This window comes from Perognathus longimembris, chromosome 16, assembly GCF_023159225.1.
Source record: "Perognathus longimembris pacificus isolate PPM17 chromosome 16, ASM2315922v1, whole genome shotgun sequence".
Lineage (NCBI taxonomy): Eukaryota > Metazoa > Chordata > Mammalia > Rodentia > Heteromyidae > Perognathus > Perognathus longimembris.
This window is the reverse complement of record NC_063176.1, coordinates 18,320,128-18,338,880: the sequence shown is the minus strand read 5'-3', so window position 1 is coordinate 18,338,880 and position 18,753 is coordinate 18,320,128. Positions and strand designations below refer to the sequence as shown.

Genomic DNA, 18,753 nt, shown 5'->3' with positions numbered 1-18,753 from the left:
ATTCATATACACACACCCAACTATAGAAAATACTGGTAACCAAAACTACAAGAAATCTTTTTTTGTTAGGATAGTGCCGTAGCTCTACATACCTAGATCAAAGTTGTTGGAGTTGAACAGGAACTCTGGTAAGTAAAAGAACTCCGGGATCAGTTCTTTCACATCTGCCATGTTGTGCTTTGACGCTGAGTACCAGGCCTCACGCACACTGTGGAACATCCGGTCAGCAAGGTCAAAGTGACCGCCCTGTGCAGATGAGAAGGCACCTCACTAGAGAGACCCATCCCCACCTCACAGCTCCTGTCCAGCTCCCAGGCTTCAACTCCCAAACGTCTCATGACATTTCAATTTCTCATTGTGCTATGTCAAAATTGCAAGATTAAAAATAATCACCCCAACCCTCCATATTCTTTGGAATTTTCCTTACAAAGAATGCTCAATGTATTTTGTTTTTATAACCAAAGTGAAATCCAAATACAAAGATTGTAAAAAGAAAGTCATTTTAAGATATAAATTTTGAGAGAACAGGACTCTAAGGAAATATGAGTATTTCTTTGGTTTGACAATATTCTACTAGGAAAAATTTAAATGTAAACCATTACAGTTAGAAATAGTCAAGTTACATTAGATATATAATGTGGTAAGTTTTCATAATAATGAAAATGATGTGGAGAACTTAAAGGGTAATCAAAGTTACAGGTTGATAAAACAAGTTCAAATAGGAAAGGTATTTCTTTCCCTATTGAGGTTCCTAGATATACTATCCCCCTCCCCTAATCAAGGTCCCCCATGCTATGTTTGAAGTGATCATGGCATAATTGGTCTTAAGAGATGTTCACTGTGAAAATGCCAAAGCCCTCCATCCAATGGCCGCCAAGGTTCTCCCCAGACCAGCTCTACTTCCTTCCTCACCTCTTCCCCCATGCCTTCCCTCACATACTGCATTCTGGACGTGGCTGGAAGCTGATTTTTAGCTAAAGAACTCCAGTAGTTCTAAATGAAGTGTAGTTTATTAACCAATTTTGGTCTACCCATAAATTCCGCTTTAATTCTGATTGGCTACTAACACTACGAAAAATAAGGTATAGTAAAAATATTTTAAAAATGAGAAGCAGGCAACAGAATGGCAAAATTCCAAACTTAAGAGTTTTACCTGTAGTCTCAAGAATATCTGGGTGAAAGGCTCCATCCTTACAAGGTATGAGGCCACAATCATTGCAGATGAATAATGGGTCCCGTAGTGGTATGCTGGAGTTTCTCCTGTTTCATACAATTACAGTGTAAATAAGAAACAATAGGAAACACAAAAATCATTAGCATTAATAAGCTTGGAAAGTCTAGCAATTGTAACTGTGATGACTGCAACAGTAAATGCAGTTAATTGTTGGCATTTTTAGCAGGAAATCTTACCATGACATCACTATCTCTTGTGCATATTATCCAGCACTAATCCAAAGGACTCATTCACAGGCTATCCCTTAAAAGTTAGCAAAGCTAACAGTATCCCGTTTTGAGGTTTACTGCTGAATAGCTAACCCTTAATAACAAACTGTCTTCCACTAAAGAAGAATATTTTTCCTAACTTTAAAAAACTAGATTCTGGCTATGCAACTATATACTTCTTTTTTTTTTTTGCCACTCCTGGGCCTTGGAATCAGGGCCTGAGCACTGTCCCTGGCTTCTTCTTGCTCAAGGCTAGCACTCTGCCACTTGAGCCACAGCGCCACTTCAGGCCATTTTCTGTATATGTGGTGCTGGGGAATTAAACCCAGGGCTTCATGTATACGAGGCGAGCACTCTTGCCACTAGGCCATATTCCCAGCCCAACTATGTACTTCTCTAAACTGACGTGCATGAACATATTATTTACTACTATTACAAATCCTCCTTAGTAGAGGCAGAGAGAGAGGGGAGGAGGTGTGTGTGGGGGAGGGAGGGAGGGAGGGAGGGAGGGAGGGAGGGAGGGAGGGAGGGAGGGAGAGAGAGAGAGAGAGAAGAGAATAATTGACAGTCATACTAAGAGGCTTAGGCTTCTCCTACTTCTGTTTTGTCAGTTTGAGGGGGAAACATAATAAACATTAAACATAAATTTCAACAGTAAGTTATACAGTTTAAGAAGGGAGTCAATTCACATTTTTAAGTGCAAGAGGGCAAAAACATGGATCAATAAGAGCCAGTATATGAAAGTGTACCTTGGACCAAATCTGACTAGAGATGAAGATAGATTATGATAGGACATTTCTGCCACTTGCAAAGCAGACATACTGAAGTTTTTGGCAGTATTCTGAAGAGCTAGCAAATGCCTCTGAGGCATGACTATATTTTTGCATGCAAAAAGATTATTCTGCTCTAATGATTTATTAGAGTGCGCACATATAGCATATATAAACATAAAGATATGCAAGCAGCTTGAGGAAGTGTGCAAGATGTCAGACTATTAACCGATTACTTTTGAAACTTAGGAGCAACGGCCATTAACAGAAAAAGTTGCTTACCATTAGGATCCTCCCAATCTTTAAACCGCTTCTTATACTGAGCCAATCGTTCGTCTGTCTGTGCTCCCATTGGTTTGGCCAGGTTTCTAAATGTCTTGGGATTAGTAAGATCTACCTCCTGCAATACAAAACAAAAGCTAATGTCAAGTCCCTTAAACTCTGCCAATCTAGATATAATACCTACAGTACACTATGATTATTTATAAATCTGCTGTGTGTGGACTGTTCACCCATGTTTTATAAACAGATACATGAAAGCTGATTAACTGATTCAGTCTGAAGACAACTGCTTTGGGAATTATAAGTTTCCTGGGAAGGCACTTGAATCTAGGCCTTGGGGAGGAAGGAGAAAGGAGAAAATAGTTCTGTTTCTTGGCAAGGGCATAGCAGAACACTGTGGATACAAAAGATCCAATTCATCATTATCCTCTATCACTCCCCAAATCTCCTTTCTGTGCCTTCCCCCAACTCCGGGTTCCCTCCAACTTCACTCATGACCATTTTCCAATTCATTTTTTCTTAAAACAACAACAACAACAACAACAACAAAACTATCAGATCAACTGACATCCAACGGTAATAAATTCTTTTGGTCTACTAGCAATATTTGAAAATTCATCTTGTACTGACCTAACTTATATATATGAAAGGAAACTTACTCCCTTAGGTTTTAAAAGCAGAAAGTAGAAATACTTGCCTGCGGCATATTTGTCTTTTTATAGGGCATCAAACTGACAAATTTTACAGTAAGAGAAAAAATCTTTTGTGGCCAGTGCCTCATGCTTGCAATTCTAGCTATTCAGGGGGCTGAGATCTGATGATCAGGGATCAACTGTTCGAAGCTAGCCTGGACAGGAATGTCCATGACACTTTTATCTCCAATTAGCCATCATAAAGCCAGAAATGGAGCTATGGCTCTAACCTTGAGTAAAATCCTGTGGTAGAGCTCTATCTAACCTTGGGCAAAAAAAGCCTGTCAGGGGCAGCAACCAAGCCTTGAGTTTAGGCCCTAGCATTGGTGTGTTGCACACACACACACACACACACACACACACACACACACACACACACACCTCTTTCAGGAGAAACTGACATTGACAAACATAAGTTTAATAATTATATTGTCCTTGCCAAGTCTACATGCAAAGTACCTTATATTTAATTCAACACATATTAAAGTGCATACTAAGGGTCAGCCACTGAGGTTGGGAATTGAGTGATACAAAAGAATTCTGTGTTCAAAAATCTTACAATTAAATAGGGTCAGACAACTTACTGCAAACAAAAACTAGTGAGAATAAGAAGGGATAAAAAGAGCTACAATGCAGTTGGGGAATGAAGTAGACAGAGGAGAGAAAGAATAGTGCTCTCCTGCAGAGGAGTGATGGTTAAGTGTCTTCAGTGATGCACTGAGCTAGCTAGGTGAATTATTCGTGGAGAAGAGATATAGGTGCAATGTAGGTGTTCAGGTAATGCCAGACAGGCCCAACTGGGAAAAGCTACAGATGAATGGGGCATGCAGGACAGCAGTAAGGGAAGTATTGGGAACCTACAAGTAAGACACAAGCAAGACAAGTAAGGCGAGAATGAGGTAGAGGAGTCAAAGTTCAGGAAGGGACCTGCAATGTTCCTCTTGAGATATATGTTCAAGTACGTGTTGTTACAGTCCCCAATAATCCACACAAAAATGTGCTTAAATCTTTTTGGATTTCCTATATCTTTCTTTGGTTAACTTAAAGGAAAAATATTTTCATTTTTTATCAGACTTATTCCAGAGCTTTTCTTTTCCTAGTGCATAATTTTTGTACCAAAATGTGCACTAGGCATGTACTTTAATACTTTAACAGCGTATGCAACATATGCATTCAAATGTAAGTGCAAAAGGTATTCACGATCGTGTGGAGAGGGTTCAGTTCCGTTCTTTCACTATACTAGCGTTTTCTGAGGATAGTTTTACCTCTTTCCCTAGTATACTGATGTATAAAATTTTTCATGATCAAAGCATCCCAGATTTTTTCAGAGTGAACTTGCTTGAATTTATTTCTATTGCTTTTGGCTTGATTTTCATGGTTTTGTGCACCAACTGCTTGCACTGGCCTGAAAAGATGATTCTCCTTCGTCTGACTCTTGGGACAGCTGAAATTACATGTATGAGCCACCACACCTGGCTCAATTTTAAGAGTGACTTTTTTTCTTTTCCATGTTTCTTTATTGGGAGCAAAACTTTTCTTATTTTTCCCCATAACTGATTCATCTGAACTAATTAGATAGGAGGTAAAAGAAGAAAGAAGAGGTAACATTATATGTGACTACTTACTGATACCTCAATCATGAACATGCTTACTTATGAAAAATATTCTTCCAAAGCTTCTTGGAAAATGTACAAAAAATTCCTTTTATCTGGCAGAAATATTTTGCAGAAAGGTCATTTCACATTTTCCTAGCAAACAAATCAAACTAAAGAGATGGGGTCTGACACTAACAGATGAAGGCAAATTAATTATGACTCAAGGAAACTGAAGGCATGGGGAGTAAGTAATTATTTGAAATTGTTTACATGACTAAGTTGAAATACTTCTCATCACCTGGAAGTAGATGTCTGTCCCTACAGGGGAACTAAACTACAAAGTAAATAAAATACTGAGCAATTTTAGTATCTTATTTCTGCAAATGTATTCAATTGAGTGAAACTGTTTTGAGATTTACCTCTGAGTCGTAATCTGCCAGGATCCAGGGAAAGACTGGGTACTGCATGAGATCATTGTAGGATCGGCCCGCCAAAGTGTTCAAGTGCATCAAATACTGGAAGTTGCTGATTTCACCTCTCTTGCAAAAGATAATAAAGACACATTTTAGAGAACCACTTGCTGCTACTATGCTTATTAAAAACTATATGCAAAATGAACTTCAGGGCATTTTCTTTTCAATAGATTTCAGAAAAAACAAAAATACTTTGTTTACCCTAAAAAATCAAAAGAAAAATTTTCTTTATGATATCCATTTTATGGAAAATTAAAAGTACTTTTGCAGCCTGGGCAGAAAAGTCCAGGAGACTCTTATCTCCAATAACTACTCAGGAAAAGCTGGAAGTAGAGCTGTAGAGATCTCACCTTGAGCACCAAGAGGCTTAGAGACAATGCCCAGGCCCTGAGTTCAAGCCCCAGGACTGGCCAAAAAAAAAAAAAAAGTGCTTTTGACTTATAGCACTGATTACAAAGTACTAAGGAAATTATCTCTTCATTAAACTTACCTCCCATCTTTGAGTTACAGACTTCTCTCCAACCAAAGTGCTAAGCAATCCAGATCTATAAATAAATAAATAAATAAATAAATAAATAAAATAATTTACAGGCAACGTAATTTTAAGATGAACAGGTCTGAAGTTGAAAATTTTAAGTTATCTGATACGGGAATCTTTCAGACTACAGGGGACTTAGGAGGTCATGAAATCATCTTAAATGTTATCACCAACACTTTGAAATAAAAAGTAACAGAACTGAAGAAAATGGAGAATATCAGCAAAAGTATTTGTTTTCATTTTTTGATTCTGCATGTGTGCACAGGGATGTAGTATTTTATATGTGTGTATATCCATTGGTAAGTGGTGCCTAACAGACAAACACACAACCCTCCACACCCAGTAAATGGGTCAATATTTAAACTTTTTTACATGTTTAAGCTAAAAAGCCTCTTATTATCTTGAAATACATATATATGTATGTGATGTTCTAGGCTAAGATCAAGAGTTAGAAAAACAATCTAATTCAACTTTTAAATTTTCTATTAATAAAATTATGTAAACAGATCCAAAGTTAATAGAAGGAAATATTGTTGAGTAGCTTACACATAAAAAAGCATATATACATCTCCTAATAGTGATACTGAATAAGTAAATACAAATGTATTTTATACTATATTTTTATAGTATTTACATAGTTGCTTATATTATATATATAATTTCATATTTTATTTTATAAATATAAAATTTACACATAATTTTAGATAGTACATTGTCTTAAAATGCATTAAATTTTACTAAAGGTTTATCAGCTTTATAATATTGAGAATTAAGGTTAGAGCAAGAAAATGGGAAGAGTCTTTATGAATTTAAGTATCTGAAAGGAAATCAACAGATGCAAATTTTAGATTGTCATAGACAATATACAGCACAATAATACTGACACTGCTTTCCATTTTATATAAATTCTCTCAATCAGGTAAACCGAATATGCAAGTTAGTCTCTCTTGAAAGGAAGTGTGAAAGTTAGAATACTGAAAAGAAACATTCAAGTTAGAAAAGAACTCTTGCTAAGATACAGAACCAACCCGGATGCCCCTTGGTAGATGAATGGATAAAGAAAATGTAGTATATATACACAGTGGAATTCTATGCTTCCATCAGAAAGAATGACATCACCCCATTTATAAGAAAATGGCAAAACTTGGAAAAAATCATATTAAGTGAAACAAGCCAGACACAAAGAAACATAGGCTCTATGGTTTCCCACATTTGTAATAATTAGTATATGTGTTGGATAGTCCTAGCAGAGGATCACAATAGCTCTAGTAGCTATGTATATATGACCATATAAAATGATGCTAATTGAAATGAACTCCAAAATGTGGAAACAAGATGTTTTTGTTTGTTGTTTTTAATATACTGCGTGAAGGTATTTCTTTTTTCTTTCTTGCATTTTTTTCCTTTGGTTTATCCCATTGTTACTATTTTTTATTTTGTTACCCTATGTCTTGTGGGAAGGGGAAAACTAAATAGTGAGACAAAGGACAAAGGGTGAACCAATGCAACAGCGATACTTACAAAACACTATATTGGAAATGAACTTTACAACTTGAGTGGGGCGGGGGAAAGGAAAGTTGGAGAAAAACAAGGGAGTGGGTAACAATGTTCAACAAGAAATATACTCATTATTTTACCTATGTAACTGTAACCCCTCTATATATCACATTTACAATAAAATTAAATTTAAAAATAAAAAAGAAAAGAACTTTTAAAAGTTAAAGAACTGTGAACTCAACACAGACTTAAGAACAATGGGAGAACAAGTTCAAGATGCTCTATCACAGGGAAAAGAACCAGCAATTTGTTTTAAAGTAGAAAAAGGCTTAATGTGTTTTCAGGAAAATATTCACTTCTTGAGTTTATCATCTATCTATCTACCTATCTATCTGCCTGCCTGCCTACCCTACATACTACCTACCTATTTCTGGCAGTAGGGAGCAAACCCAGAGCCTTGTGCATGGTAGGCATAGCATGCCACCACTGAGCTGCAGCCTAATTTCTCTAACTTGCCTCCTTCTGCCTCTGCCTTCCAATGTGTTCCAACATGCCTTTACTTCCTGTATTTATGTTAACAACACAATGGTTTACACACAGCAGAGTATCATTCTGATGTTAACAGAAGCATGCATTTAGCATTTATATTTAGCTGTAGAAGAAAAGCAAAAACTTTAGAGGAATATACATCAACTTAATATACTTAGATGTACACAGATGGAAATTCTTTTATTTGTAATTTATAAAATTCCCGTTTTGTTCTTGATCAGTTTGCAGCCCCCAAAGCACTGAGCAACTGGTAGGTGTATGAATTCTTGAAAGGGCGACTTCATCTGGCAAAGTTGTCTACGATTAAAAATATCTATAACCGAGTAAAAGGAACCAGTGACAGGTCTGCATATCTACCAGCTCGTTTAAATTATACGTCAAACAAAAGAGAGAGGAATAGAGAAATTTGCAACCAACAGGGTAAGCAGAGGAGTGATAAATACCTTATAGAGATATCCCCTACAAACTGACAATAAGAATTCAAAGAAGAATGGGCAAAGGATGTGGGTAATTTATAATGAACAACAAAATTTTCTTACTAGTAATTAGTGAAAAACATTTAAAAATGAAAAAGCATTTTATAGAGTCTGTAAGGTCTTAAAAATTAAAATATAAAGCTTAAAGTATCTATTGAGATAGGTGAACTTATCTAACAATGGTGGAATTTAAGCTTTTGAATTGTTTATGGCTATCAGCTTCATTTTGTGTATCAAGAACCTTACAACTCATGCACCTTATCTTACTAAGGACACCACCTTAAAAAGTAATGAGTCACATTTCTTTCTTTTTTTTTTTTTTTTGGCCAGTCCTGGGCCTTGGACTTAGGGCCTGAGCACCTTCCCTGGCTTCTTCCCGCTCAAGGCTAGCACTCTGCCACCTGAGCCACAGCGCCCCTTCTGGCCGTTTTCCATATATGTGGTGCTGGGGAATCGAACTGAGAGCTTCATGTGTAGGAGGCAAGCACTCTTGCCACTAGGCCGGCCATATTCCCAGCCCCATGAGTCACATTTCTAATATAAGAAAACCTGGTACAAATAAAAGAAATATCAACAGATAAGAGAAATATATATGCATATAGGTATATACACATATCAATAGGTACTGACTAAAAGTCATTGCTTCTGAAGAATTTTCTAAAAATGTGTGAATATGTAAATATAACACTGGAAAAAGCAGAAAAAAGGTTTGTATTCAGAATATAAATTCATGAATACACACAGTAGTATATGCAACTTAAAATCTATGAAAACGTGGGCAGTGATTTACCATGAATGATTATGGATATTTTTTTGATTTTGTCCTAGTTTCCAGGAGTTAAAGTTTCTCCTACTGCTCTCCATAGAGACAAACATAAATGAAACATCAACTAATACTCTCTAGATATGAATCGTCTTAATTGGAGGAGTAAACTCCAGCAAGGAAAAAATAAAGCACCTACCCCTGCTCCACACTGGTGTTGGGTCTCTGTCCAGACACAGATTCTGAACTGTCGGTTAGAGATGGCACTACCGCCAGAAACCTGGAAAATTAAAAAACAGCATAAAATTGCAAATGAAGCCTTAGGAGGATCTAATGATGCCTTAAAGATAGGATAATTAACTTAGATCTTCACTGCTACATGACCTCCCTATAGCCAGAAAGTGGCAGGCAAAGGGACCAGATGACAATCAGAAAACCAAATAAGATAGTTCATAGCAGTTTACTGCTTTGTATGTTTTGGTTGGTCATGGGGCTTGAACTCAGGGCCTGGGCTCTGTCCCTAAGATCTTTTGCTCAAGGCTAGCACTCTACCACTTTGAGCCACCGTGTCACTTCCTGTTTTCAGGTGGTTAATTGGAGGTAAGAGTCTTAAGGACTTTCTAATGGGTGGAGATCCTCACATCTCAGCCTCCTGAGTAGCTAGGATTACAGGTGTGAGCCACCAGCACCCAGCTGCTTTGTACTATAACCTTCACTATCACAATACCCAAGCAGGGCTGGGAGGGAGTGACACAGTTTCTAACACTGAGTTTTAGTAACTGAGTCAACTTAATGAAGCAGAACAGAGGATTACAGATATATTCATCTGAGAGTAAGTAATGATGACAGCTAAACAAATGACAGTGGAGACTTCATCAAACAAATGAAGACACATAAAAGAGAGGACTTTTATGTACACAGAAGCTTTATCAGAGTTGACATATATATCAAGGTAAATTTGGGAAAAAAAAGTATGAGAAAATTCCTGAAATAAATGTGGATCTTGAATGTTACATGTACATAGCAGTTTCACAAAGAAGATGAACTCATCTCACTACAGCTTCTAGTTATGAAGGGCAAATAACTGCCTAGTGCTGAAAACAATACTGCTTTTAGACACTGATGTTACTTATATAAAGTGAATCTCAGTTCTTTTTCTTTAGTACTTAGACCACACTACAGTGCCCTGCCCCTCCACAAGCTATATACCTTTGCTTCCTGTAGTTTAAGTTACCCACAGCCAAAGGTAGTCCAAAATATTACATGGAAAAATCCAGAAATAAGTGATTCACAAGTAGCTCCTTGTAGCATATTGTAGTATCATTCCAAGTTTATTTTAGTTGTTGTTAATCTCTTACTGTATCTATTTTTAAAGTTAAACTTTGTTTCAGAGTTATACATATACTAGGAAAAAAGTATTTGTACTTCTCTGCCCCTGAGGAGTCTGCAGGAACACGGGACTCTGAATGAAGGAGATGACTGCACTGTACTGCACTGTACGGACACACATTGCTACACAATAGCAATTATTTCTCTTGGAAGAATCTAAACACAAAACTTCTAGTAGCAGAGGGACTGTGAGGATTTCTATCTCCCTTCAGAGAATAAGACAGAGGCTCTCATGTCTATGGTGGGTTCACAGAAGCCTTATTATGTGCACATCCCAGGAGTGTCTTTAAGTGCCGGGTGTGGTGGCGTGTTCTCCTCAGCAACTCAGGGGACTGGAGCAAGGAGGAGGAGCACTGCTTTGAGCCCAGCATGGGATACGTACATATCACAACTATCTCACAAAACATCATCCAGCATTATGGGTATATACTATTTTTCTTTTATTTTTTTCAAATTTTGATTATCAAACTGATGTACAGAGAGGTTACAATTTCATACGTTAGGCGTTGGATACATTTCTTGTACTGTTTGTTACCTCGTCCCACATACCCCCCTCCCACTCCTCCTTTCCCTTTCCCCCCATGAGGTGTTCAGTTCACTTACACCAAACAGTTTTCAAAGTATTGCTTTTGTAGTTGTTTGTCTTTTTTTACCCTGTGTCTACTCTTTTTCTTTTAAATAGTAAAATCTATATATAATTTACTGGTGAAAAAAATTGATGAGAGCAACAGTTTATTTGGATATGCTACTTTTTCTAAGAATGAAGGTACACAACTTCCCTTTCAAGGCCAGAGGAGACTCATGTGCATATAATTTCTAAGCAAACTCAACCAATAAGCTCAACAACATGGGATGCTATTGTTTTCATTTTGAAGAAGCCTATTTTGAGCCTTAAATATTTATTAAAGCACAGGTTCATCCCCCTCTCACATCTAGAGATACAAAACTATGATAAAAGTAGCCTTTGATAACTATAAGTTACCAGAAGGAAAAATAACATTTCATAATAGAATTGCATCATTCTAAAAGTTATAAAATAATCATAGTTTAAGAAACTAGCAAAAATTAAACAAGTATTTTCTTTAAAGCTGTTGACTCACTGATATACATTCTATATTTTCAAAAGCTAGGTGAACTGGTTGGTAACAGGTTCCCCTCCATAGCTTCCCATGATAAGAGCATAAAACATTCTTAATAAACAAGACCTTTGGTAGACTTTGTTCCTAATTCCTTTCTGAAAAGCAAGGAGGTAATTCCGTCCATCTCCAGAGAAAACTTCAACAGCAATAGGCTGAAACAATTACAGAGAGAACAAAGTTAAGAGAAAACAGATCACAGGTAAAATTACGAATTAACTTTCCTAATGTTAATTTCTGTAACGCTGAAGTTAATTTCTTGGCTGAACAGCATTATTAGTTAGAAATTCTCTGAAGATTATGCTACACAATTGAAGATTTTAAAAAATTTGCTCAATATATTTAGAAAATTTTTAAAAACAGATAAAATAACTTTAAAATTATGTTTCTAAGATTATAGATATTATGTAATTTTTTATTAGAAAACCAATTAAAATGTTGACTTGCATCAGACACTGGTGGCTCATGCCTACAATCCTAGCTATTCTGGAAGCTGAGATCTGAGGATTGCAGTTCTAAGCCAGTCCAAGCAAGAATGTCGTAAACTCTTATCTCTAATAAACTACCAAAAGGCTGGAAGTAGAACTGTGGCTCAAGTGGCAGTGCTAACCTTGAGCAAAAAAGTTCAAGGACAGTGCCCAGGCTCTGAGTTCAAGAGCCTAGGACTGACACACACACACAAAAAGTTGCAAAGGCAAAAATGGTTAACAAAGATAATTTAAATCTTAGGTTGTGTTTTAAAAAAGAGAGATACGGGGCTGGGAATATGGCCTAGTGGCAAGAGTGCTTGCCTCCTATACATGAAGCCCTGGGTTCAATTCCCCAACACCACATATACAGAAAATGGCCAGGAGTGGCGCTGTGGCTCAAGTGGCAGAGAGCTAGCCTTGGGCAAAAAGAAGCCAGGGACAGTGCTCAGGCCCTGAGTCCAAGGCCCAGGACTGGCAAAAAAAAAAAAAAAAAAAAAGAGAGAGATACATTATTCAGTGCTATGCACTCAGAGGACTGGAGTCTGTCTAAATAATGCAAATGCTTCAGTGGATTTTCATGGTGTATTATCAGTTTTAAAATGATGTATCTTCCAAACAAAGGAACATGATGAAACCTGTAGTACTACTATATCAACTCACCTGTAGGAGATATCTTCTTTTATGCACTTCCTTGATATCTTCATATGCGAAAATGCTGCATGTTCTCTTGAGTTGACTGGGGCCTTGCCTGGCACCTCTGGGGATAATTGGTTCATGCATACTGTATAGGTAGCCAAGGGAAAGAGGAGGAACAAAAACACAGCAAGAGGTAAGTTCACTGCTCAACAAAGGACCTGCTATTTTAAACATATGACTAAAAGAGAGGTAAAACATCCAATTTTTCCTTTAAAAACATGTTTAAGAGAATAATGTGGCAGCTACCTGGCTACTCAAGTTCCAAATTTTTCCTCTGCCTTTGTCCTGAGTTTCTCTCTACTCATAATTAGTTTATTTGTATTTTTGTCAGTTGTGGGGCTTGAACTCAGGGCCTACATGCTGTTTCTAAGCTCTTTTGCTAAAGGCTAGTGCTCTACCACTTTGAGCCATAGCTCCACTTTTAGTTTTCTGATGGTTACTTGGAGATAAAAATATCTCACAGACTTCTCTGCCCAGGCTGGCTTTGAACCATGATCCTCAAACCTCAGCTTCCTGAGTGGCTAGGATTACAGAGGTAGCCACCAGTGCCAGGCTTCCCCAGATTAGTTCTATCCTTGTGGTGCAGAGGAAAAGGGAGATGAACAGAACTCAGCCAATCTCTGTTTGGGATCCAGTCATCCACCTGCCAGGATCCTTAGAGTAGTTAACACTCTTAGTTACATTTTCTGTCTTATAAAGACAGCTGTACTTTGTGGTTCTTCATTCATTTACTTACTTTGGAGGCAAGGTTTCAATATCTCTTATTTCCCTGGTTGCTGTCATGGTAAATCCATCAATCACATAAAAATGCTCTTTCCCAAAAAGAAGTAGCCCCTCACTGGTATCCAGGCCCTGGACTCGAGCACAACGGTACATGTGTTGGATCTAGAAAGAAAGGCACAAATATAATATTCTTTAGTAGAATTTTCTGAAAGAACTTCAGATTATTACTGTTTCCTGTTATTCTGTGATAGCAAGCCTGAGCTAGGCATAACAAAGCGGCATTGAAGGCCTTTAAGAATGAGCTTTGACAAAGTACTTGTTTGCAGGTACTGTCAGGATACTGAAATGCTCATTCCCTCACTGTCCACCCATCCATGTACCCCACCTAGCCCTTCTACCTCTCCCAATGTTCAATGAGGACTTTCTATATGCCAGGTACTTGGTGTTTAATTCTAAGGAACAAGCTGATGAGGTCTCTGCACTCACAGAAGGGACCAACACAATAAGCAAAAGGGGCCTCAGGCAAACATGGAAGGAGAGGACAGTAAGTGTGCCCTTCAAGAGGCAAGATGATGCAGGAAGAAAATGATCTGCAGGGCCAGAGAAAACTCTGAGGTCTGTAGTTAAAACAGCTATAGATTTGGTGTGGTTTCTTAATTTCTCTGAGCTTGTTTGCCACCATTAGCTTGTGCTGGGATATGAACAAGATAAAGAACATAGTCACATTAGGAACTGCTGCTGTCTCTCTCCTGTGAAGTCCCTCAGCCTTTTTCCACAATACCGCCTGGCCCTGACTTGTGGAATGTGACCTCCTCTCCCGACCTGGATCTTGTCTCCTGGCAGACTGTGGTGTCATTGTAAAAAGCCAAGCTTGGCAGAAGCTCCATTTTCCTCACAGGAGGAGGGATTATTAAATCTCTCAATGTGAGTATTGTTTTATTTTTAGAGGGCAGAAGGCAATTCTTAGTAAAATTCTTTCTTGCTTAAACTCACTTCAATGTGAGTCAAAGGGGGAAAAAAAGTCAGCAACTAAATCCAAGCTAAATAAATGTCAAATAAATGTCAGTTGGAATTCATTTCCTGCACTATTCAAGCTCAAAACAAGTAGAGCAAACACTACACTAAAGAATTATATGTTTTAAAAATGGACAGAAAGTAGAAAATTCATTTCCACTGGTTGGGGAATATAATTAGGAGAGGAGAAATGTTGACCAAGCAGCACAGATAGATAAAACAGCAGTAGAGAGTAAGTTTCAGTTGTCTTTCACATGACACTGTGGCCTCGAGTAGTAAAAATTCATTACATATTTCAAACTGACTGAAATAGGTTAATAAGTCTCCTCACAAAGTATTAAATTGGTGAGGTGATGGCTGTGCTAGTTAGAGTGACTGAATCTTTCTGAAACGTTTATTGATAAAAAAAATCACAATGTATCAAAATGCAGTTATTTGTCAATTAAAAATAGTGAAAAAATTGAAAGCATCCATTTTCAAAATTGAAGAAATTTAAGCCAATTTCATTGCACAATTTCAATCACTTCAATTTAAAAAAAAAAGGTAGAGTGTGACAGGAAAATATAGGGGCCGGTACAAAGGCTTCCTTCATGTAGACACATATTCTACCCACTAGCTAGTGCTGAGCCTCCTGACATACTTTTCTACTATCACACATACTTATTAGAGCTTTCATTTTTTTCTTCTTATAATTTTTTCGAGGTTTTTCCTGGTGTACATTCAAGCAGAATTGTTTTAATTATATTCCAGTTTTTGATTACTATTCATTAGCAGTTAGATCTCAAGGAGTATACCAAGATCTACGGCAAAAAGTAAAGTGATATTCCCTATACAACTTTCATTTCCCCCTTTCATTTAAGGGTGCATTATTTGTATTTTATGTGATTGAAATTGTGTAAGGTAATGGAATAGGATAAAAGCAACAGTGCTTGACTATGAAAAGCCATTACCCAGAAAGAGATAGATCCAGGAACCAATGATTACTACAACATTATGCAGAAAGATATAAATAAGGCATTAGAAGGACACAGAGAAGGATATGTAACTAAGCCTGAGCTGGCAATCTGACAGAAAGCAAGCTTCCTACATATAGGATTTACAGACATGCAGATTAAAGAACAAATGGGATTTACTAAGATAGAAGTTATTCAAGTGAAGGAGAAAGGGGTATTTGGGGAGAAAAAAACACCTGGAGTATGAATAAAGACATGAGTCAAGAACAGAGTTTAAAACTGTGGTGACATGGTGGCATAGCTGCTGCAGGGGATCAGGTTACAAGGAGAGGCAGGGAAAGGAATGGGAAGGGCTAAAGGACAAAGGATGTGGGAGAGAGGGGGTAAAATGAGAACAGTTTCCCAGGAGTGAAGAAGACTAAAGTAAATTAAAGACTGGAGGCAAGGGTACACATGGGCTGAGGTTGTTGGTGGTAACTAGAAAAAAACAGACATAGAGAGAACATAACACAACAAAACAAGACCACACTATTGAACAAAAGAGATACTTGAACTTGCCATAGTGAATTCTCCTGTCCAACAGAGAAAGAATTAGGTACCAACTGACAATACTGTATCTGGACTAATTTTACACTGTTAAATGTTATATAAAAAGGTCAGGAAACCTTTGAATGTGAGAGAAGAACAGAACCTCTCAAATTCCTTATAACCAATTTCATTTAAAGACTAAAATACTTTCTTAACCACTTACACCTTGTCTTGTAATGTACCTTAACACAACTCATACTTTTTTTTTTTTGCCAGTTCTGGGGCTTGGGCTCAGGCCTGAGCACTATCCCTGGCTTCTTTTTGCTCAAGGATAACACTCTACCACACTTGATCCACAGCACCACTTCCGGCCTTTTCTGTTTATGTGGTGGTGAGGAACCCAAGGCTTCATGCATGCAAGGCAAGTACTCTACCGCCTAAGCCACATTTCTAGCCCCACAATCCATACTTTTAAGGAAGCAGAGTACCTTTTCTCCTTCTTCTAAGAGGCGCAGCAAAGTGGCATTGTCTGTTTTCTCCTCCTCTTCTATAGAGCTGCTCTCTGCAATCTGGTCTTGTAGCTGCTCCTGGTTCTCCTCATCTCCTCCATCAGGTGCAGATCGAGAGCGTTTTAAAGGAGGCTTGACCAAACCTACAGCACAAAATCAACAGGAATTGTGATACTGTATGTGACATGGGAGCAGCTGTGTAAAGGAACATTACAGCCTCAAAGAGGTTGGATGTATCCCTCACAGGTCCACGGGTTAAAGGTCTGATCTTGGAGGTGGGAGAACTTTTAAAAGGAGAAACCTATAGGAAGGAAGGCAGGTCATTAGGGTTATGCCCTTAAAGGAGACATGGAGCCCTTTAACCCTTCCCATCTGTCCTTCTGTCTTCGGACTGCCAAGCTCTTTGTGCCTGTGTTTCCTGCCATGTATACTGTTCTTCACAAGAGGACTCGGACAATATCGAGACCTATGAAATTGATGGCCAACATGTGCATTTACATTTTACAAGTTGATTTCTCTCAGGTATTTGTCATAGAACAGAAGGCTAACCAACAGTCCAGCCTGTACATTTCCAATTTCCAATTTCTACAAGGTGTAGGAGAGCCAAATTTAGTGACTAGTAGCAGTGGGTTGAAAGTTAAATAGTTGTGTGACCTTAGTAAATTATTTGTTCTTTTAAAACCTTTTTAAATCAACAAAACTGGGAAAATAATATTATCTCCCTTAGAAATTTTTTTTTTTTTTTGGCCAGTCCTGGGCCTTGGACTCAGGGCCTGAGCACTGTCCCTGGCTTCTTCCCGCTCAAGGCTAGCACTCTGCCACTTGAGCCACAGCGCCACCTCTGGCCATTTTCTGTATATGTGGTGCTGGGGAATCGAACCTAGGGCCTCGTGTATCCGAGGCAGGCACTCTTGCCACTAGGCTATATCCCCAGCCCCCTTAGAAATTTTTTGGAGAACTAAATGAGGTGATTCCTGTAAAGGTCTAACTCATGCTATGTACACAGTAAGTTCTCAGGAAGCGTCAGCTCGTAGTGGCAAACTGAGAGTTTAGCATAATTAACACTAAGAATTGTATTGCTTGGAGATGAGTGTCATTAAGGGCATGTGCTCTTAATAATAAAAAGTCACTGCCACAAAAAATACAGATAGCCAGTTCTAAGTTTAAGAGATCCCATTTACTTGTGCTCACAAAGACCATTTCAAGCCTCATTTCATAAGTAGCAGTATAGTTTTTCAAACATAAGTGAATTTAGTTAGAACATTATATCAAAAATAAAAGGAACAGATTTTTTAGTTACACAAGTACAAATCATTTGTACATTAAGGAAATATTTACAACCTACATTTTGTTAACTTTATTAAAAATCACAGCAGAAAAAAATTCCAGCCAGTTGATGACAGTTACCAGAGAGGTCTCACAATACTGTGTGGCTCTGAAATACATTCTAAATCAGGCGTTTTATAGAATTTACTCCTTAGCTGTACCATACAACGTAACAGTATATATGCTAGTAATAGTTATTCTAAGTATTTTGGAGAAGCCTAATAGGTCAGCTGTAAAATACCTTATCCTTTTCATATTAGTTGATGTCAGAATTTTATTTATATATAAAAGAGTACAACAACAAGCCAGGAGAGGTAAAAGTCCAGCTGAGAATATTCACACTGAGAAAAGCTTCTGGGTGCATTGTTTTTAGGTAAATGAATCAACTACCTGTCTTGAGTAACATCTTGCATATCCTGGCAGTCACATATCCATGTAATTTCAGCTCAATTAATAGAGATTGGGAGAATCAGGCTTGAAGAGTTAAATGCCAATGACCTAAACTCAGTCATTCCTGAGATTTTGTGTCCCTTGGCTTATATCCAAGAACCATAGCTCTGTATCCAATTTGACAGTTTTCAGTGCAATTCCTACAAATACATTTTGATCTGTATGTGCCAGTCATGAGACTGGAACTCAGGGCCTAGATGCTGCCCCTGTCCATTTTTGCTCAAGGCTAGTGCTCTATCACTTGAGCCACAGCTCCACTTCTGGTGTTTTGGTGGTTATTAGGAGGTAAGTATCTCATGGACTTTCTTGGCCAGACTGGCTTCAAACTGCAATCCTGAGATCCCAGCCTCGGTAGCCCAGCTCAGTAGCTCAGTCCCAGTAGCCAGGACTATAGGCATGAGCCTCCCCGCTCTCCACTCAACATTTTAACCTCTCCGATTCACAAAAAGCGTTATAGATTCCATGAAGATTTTATGTCCAC

General features: G+C 37.9%; 1 protein-coding gene across 6 annotated transcripts in view; it reads right to left on the bottom strand.

Annotated features, from left to right (window-relative positions):
* Positions 1 to 18,753, bottom strand: part of Wdfy3 (WD repeat and FYVE domain containing 3) — a 250,897-nt gene that overhangs the window by 23,374 nt on the left and 208,770 nt on the right. For all 6 annotated transcript variants that reach the window (XM_048364027.1, XM_048364026.1, XM_048364029.1 and 3 more), the window contains 10 exons: positions 16,476 to 16,639; positions 13,506 to 13,654; positions 12,734 to 12,854; positions 11,673 to 11,758; positions 9,278 to 9,358; positions 5,746 to 5,800; positions 5,202 to 5,321; positions 2,496 to 2,613; positions 1,154 to 1,260; positions 93 to 246 (listed from right to left, as the gene is read on the bottom strand). In XM_048364027.1, coding sequence (XP_048219984.1) covers positions 93 to 246; positions 1,154 to 1,260; positions 2,496 to 2,613; positions 5,202 to 5,321; positions 5,746 to 5,800; positions 9,278 to 9,358; positions 11,673 to 11,758; positions 12,734 to 12,854; positions 13,506 to 13,654; positions 16,476 to 16,639 — 1,155 coding nt within the window. The remainder of the gene's footprint in view (positions 1 to 92; positions 247 to 1,153; positions 1,261 to 2,495; positions 2,614 to 5,201; positions 5,322 to 5,745; positions 5,801 to 9,277; positions 9,359 to 11,672; positions 11,759 to 12,733; positions 12,855 to 13,505; positions 13,655 to 16,475; positions 16,640 to 18,753) is intronic.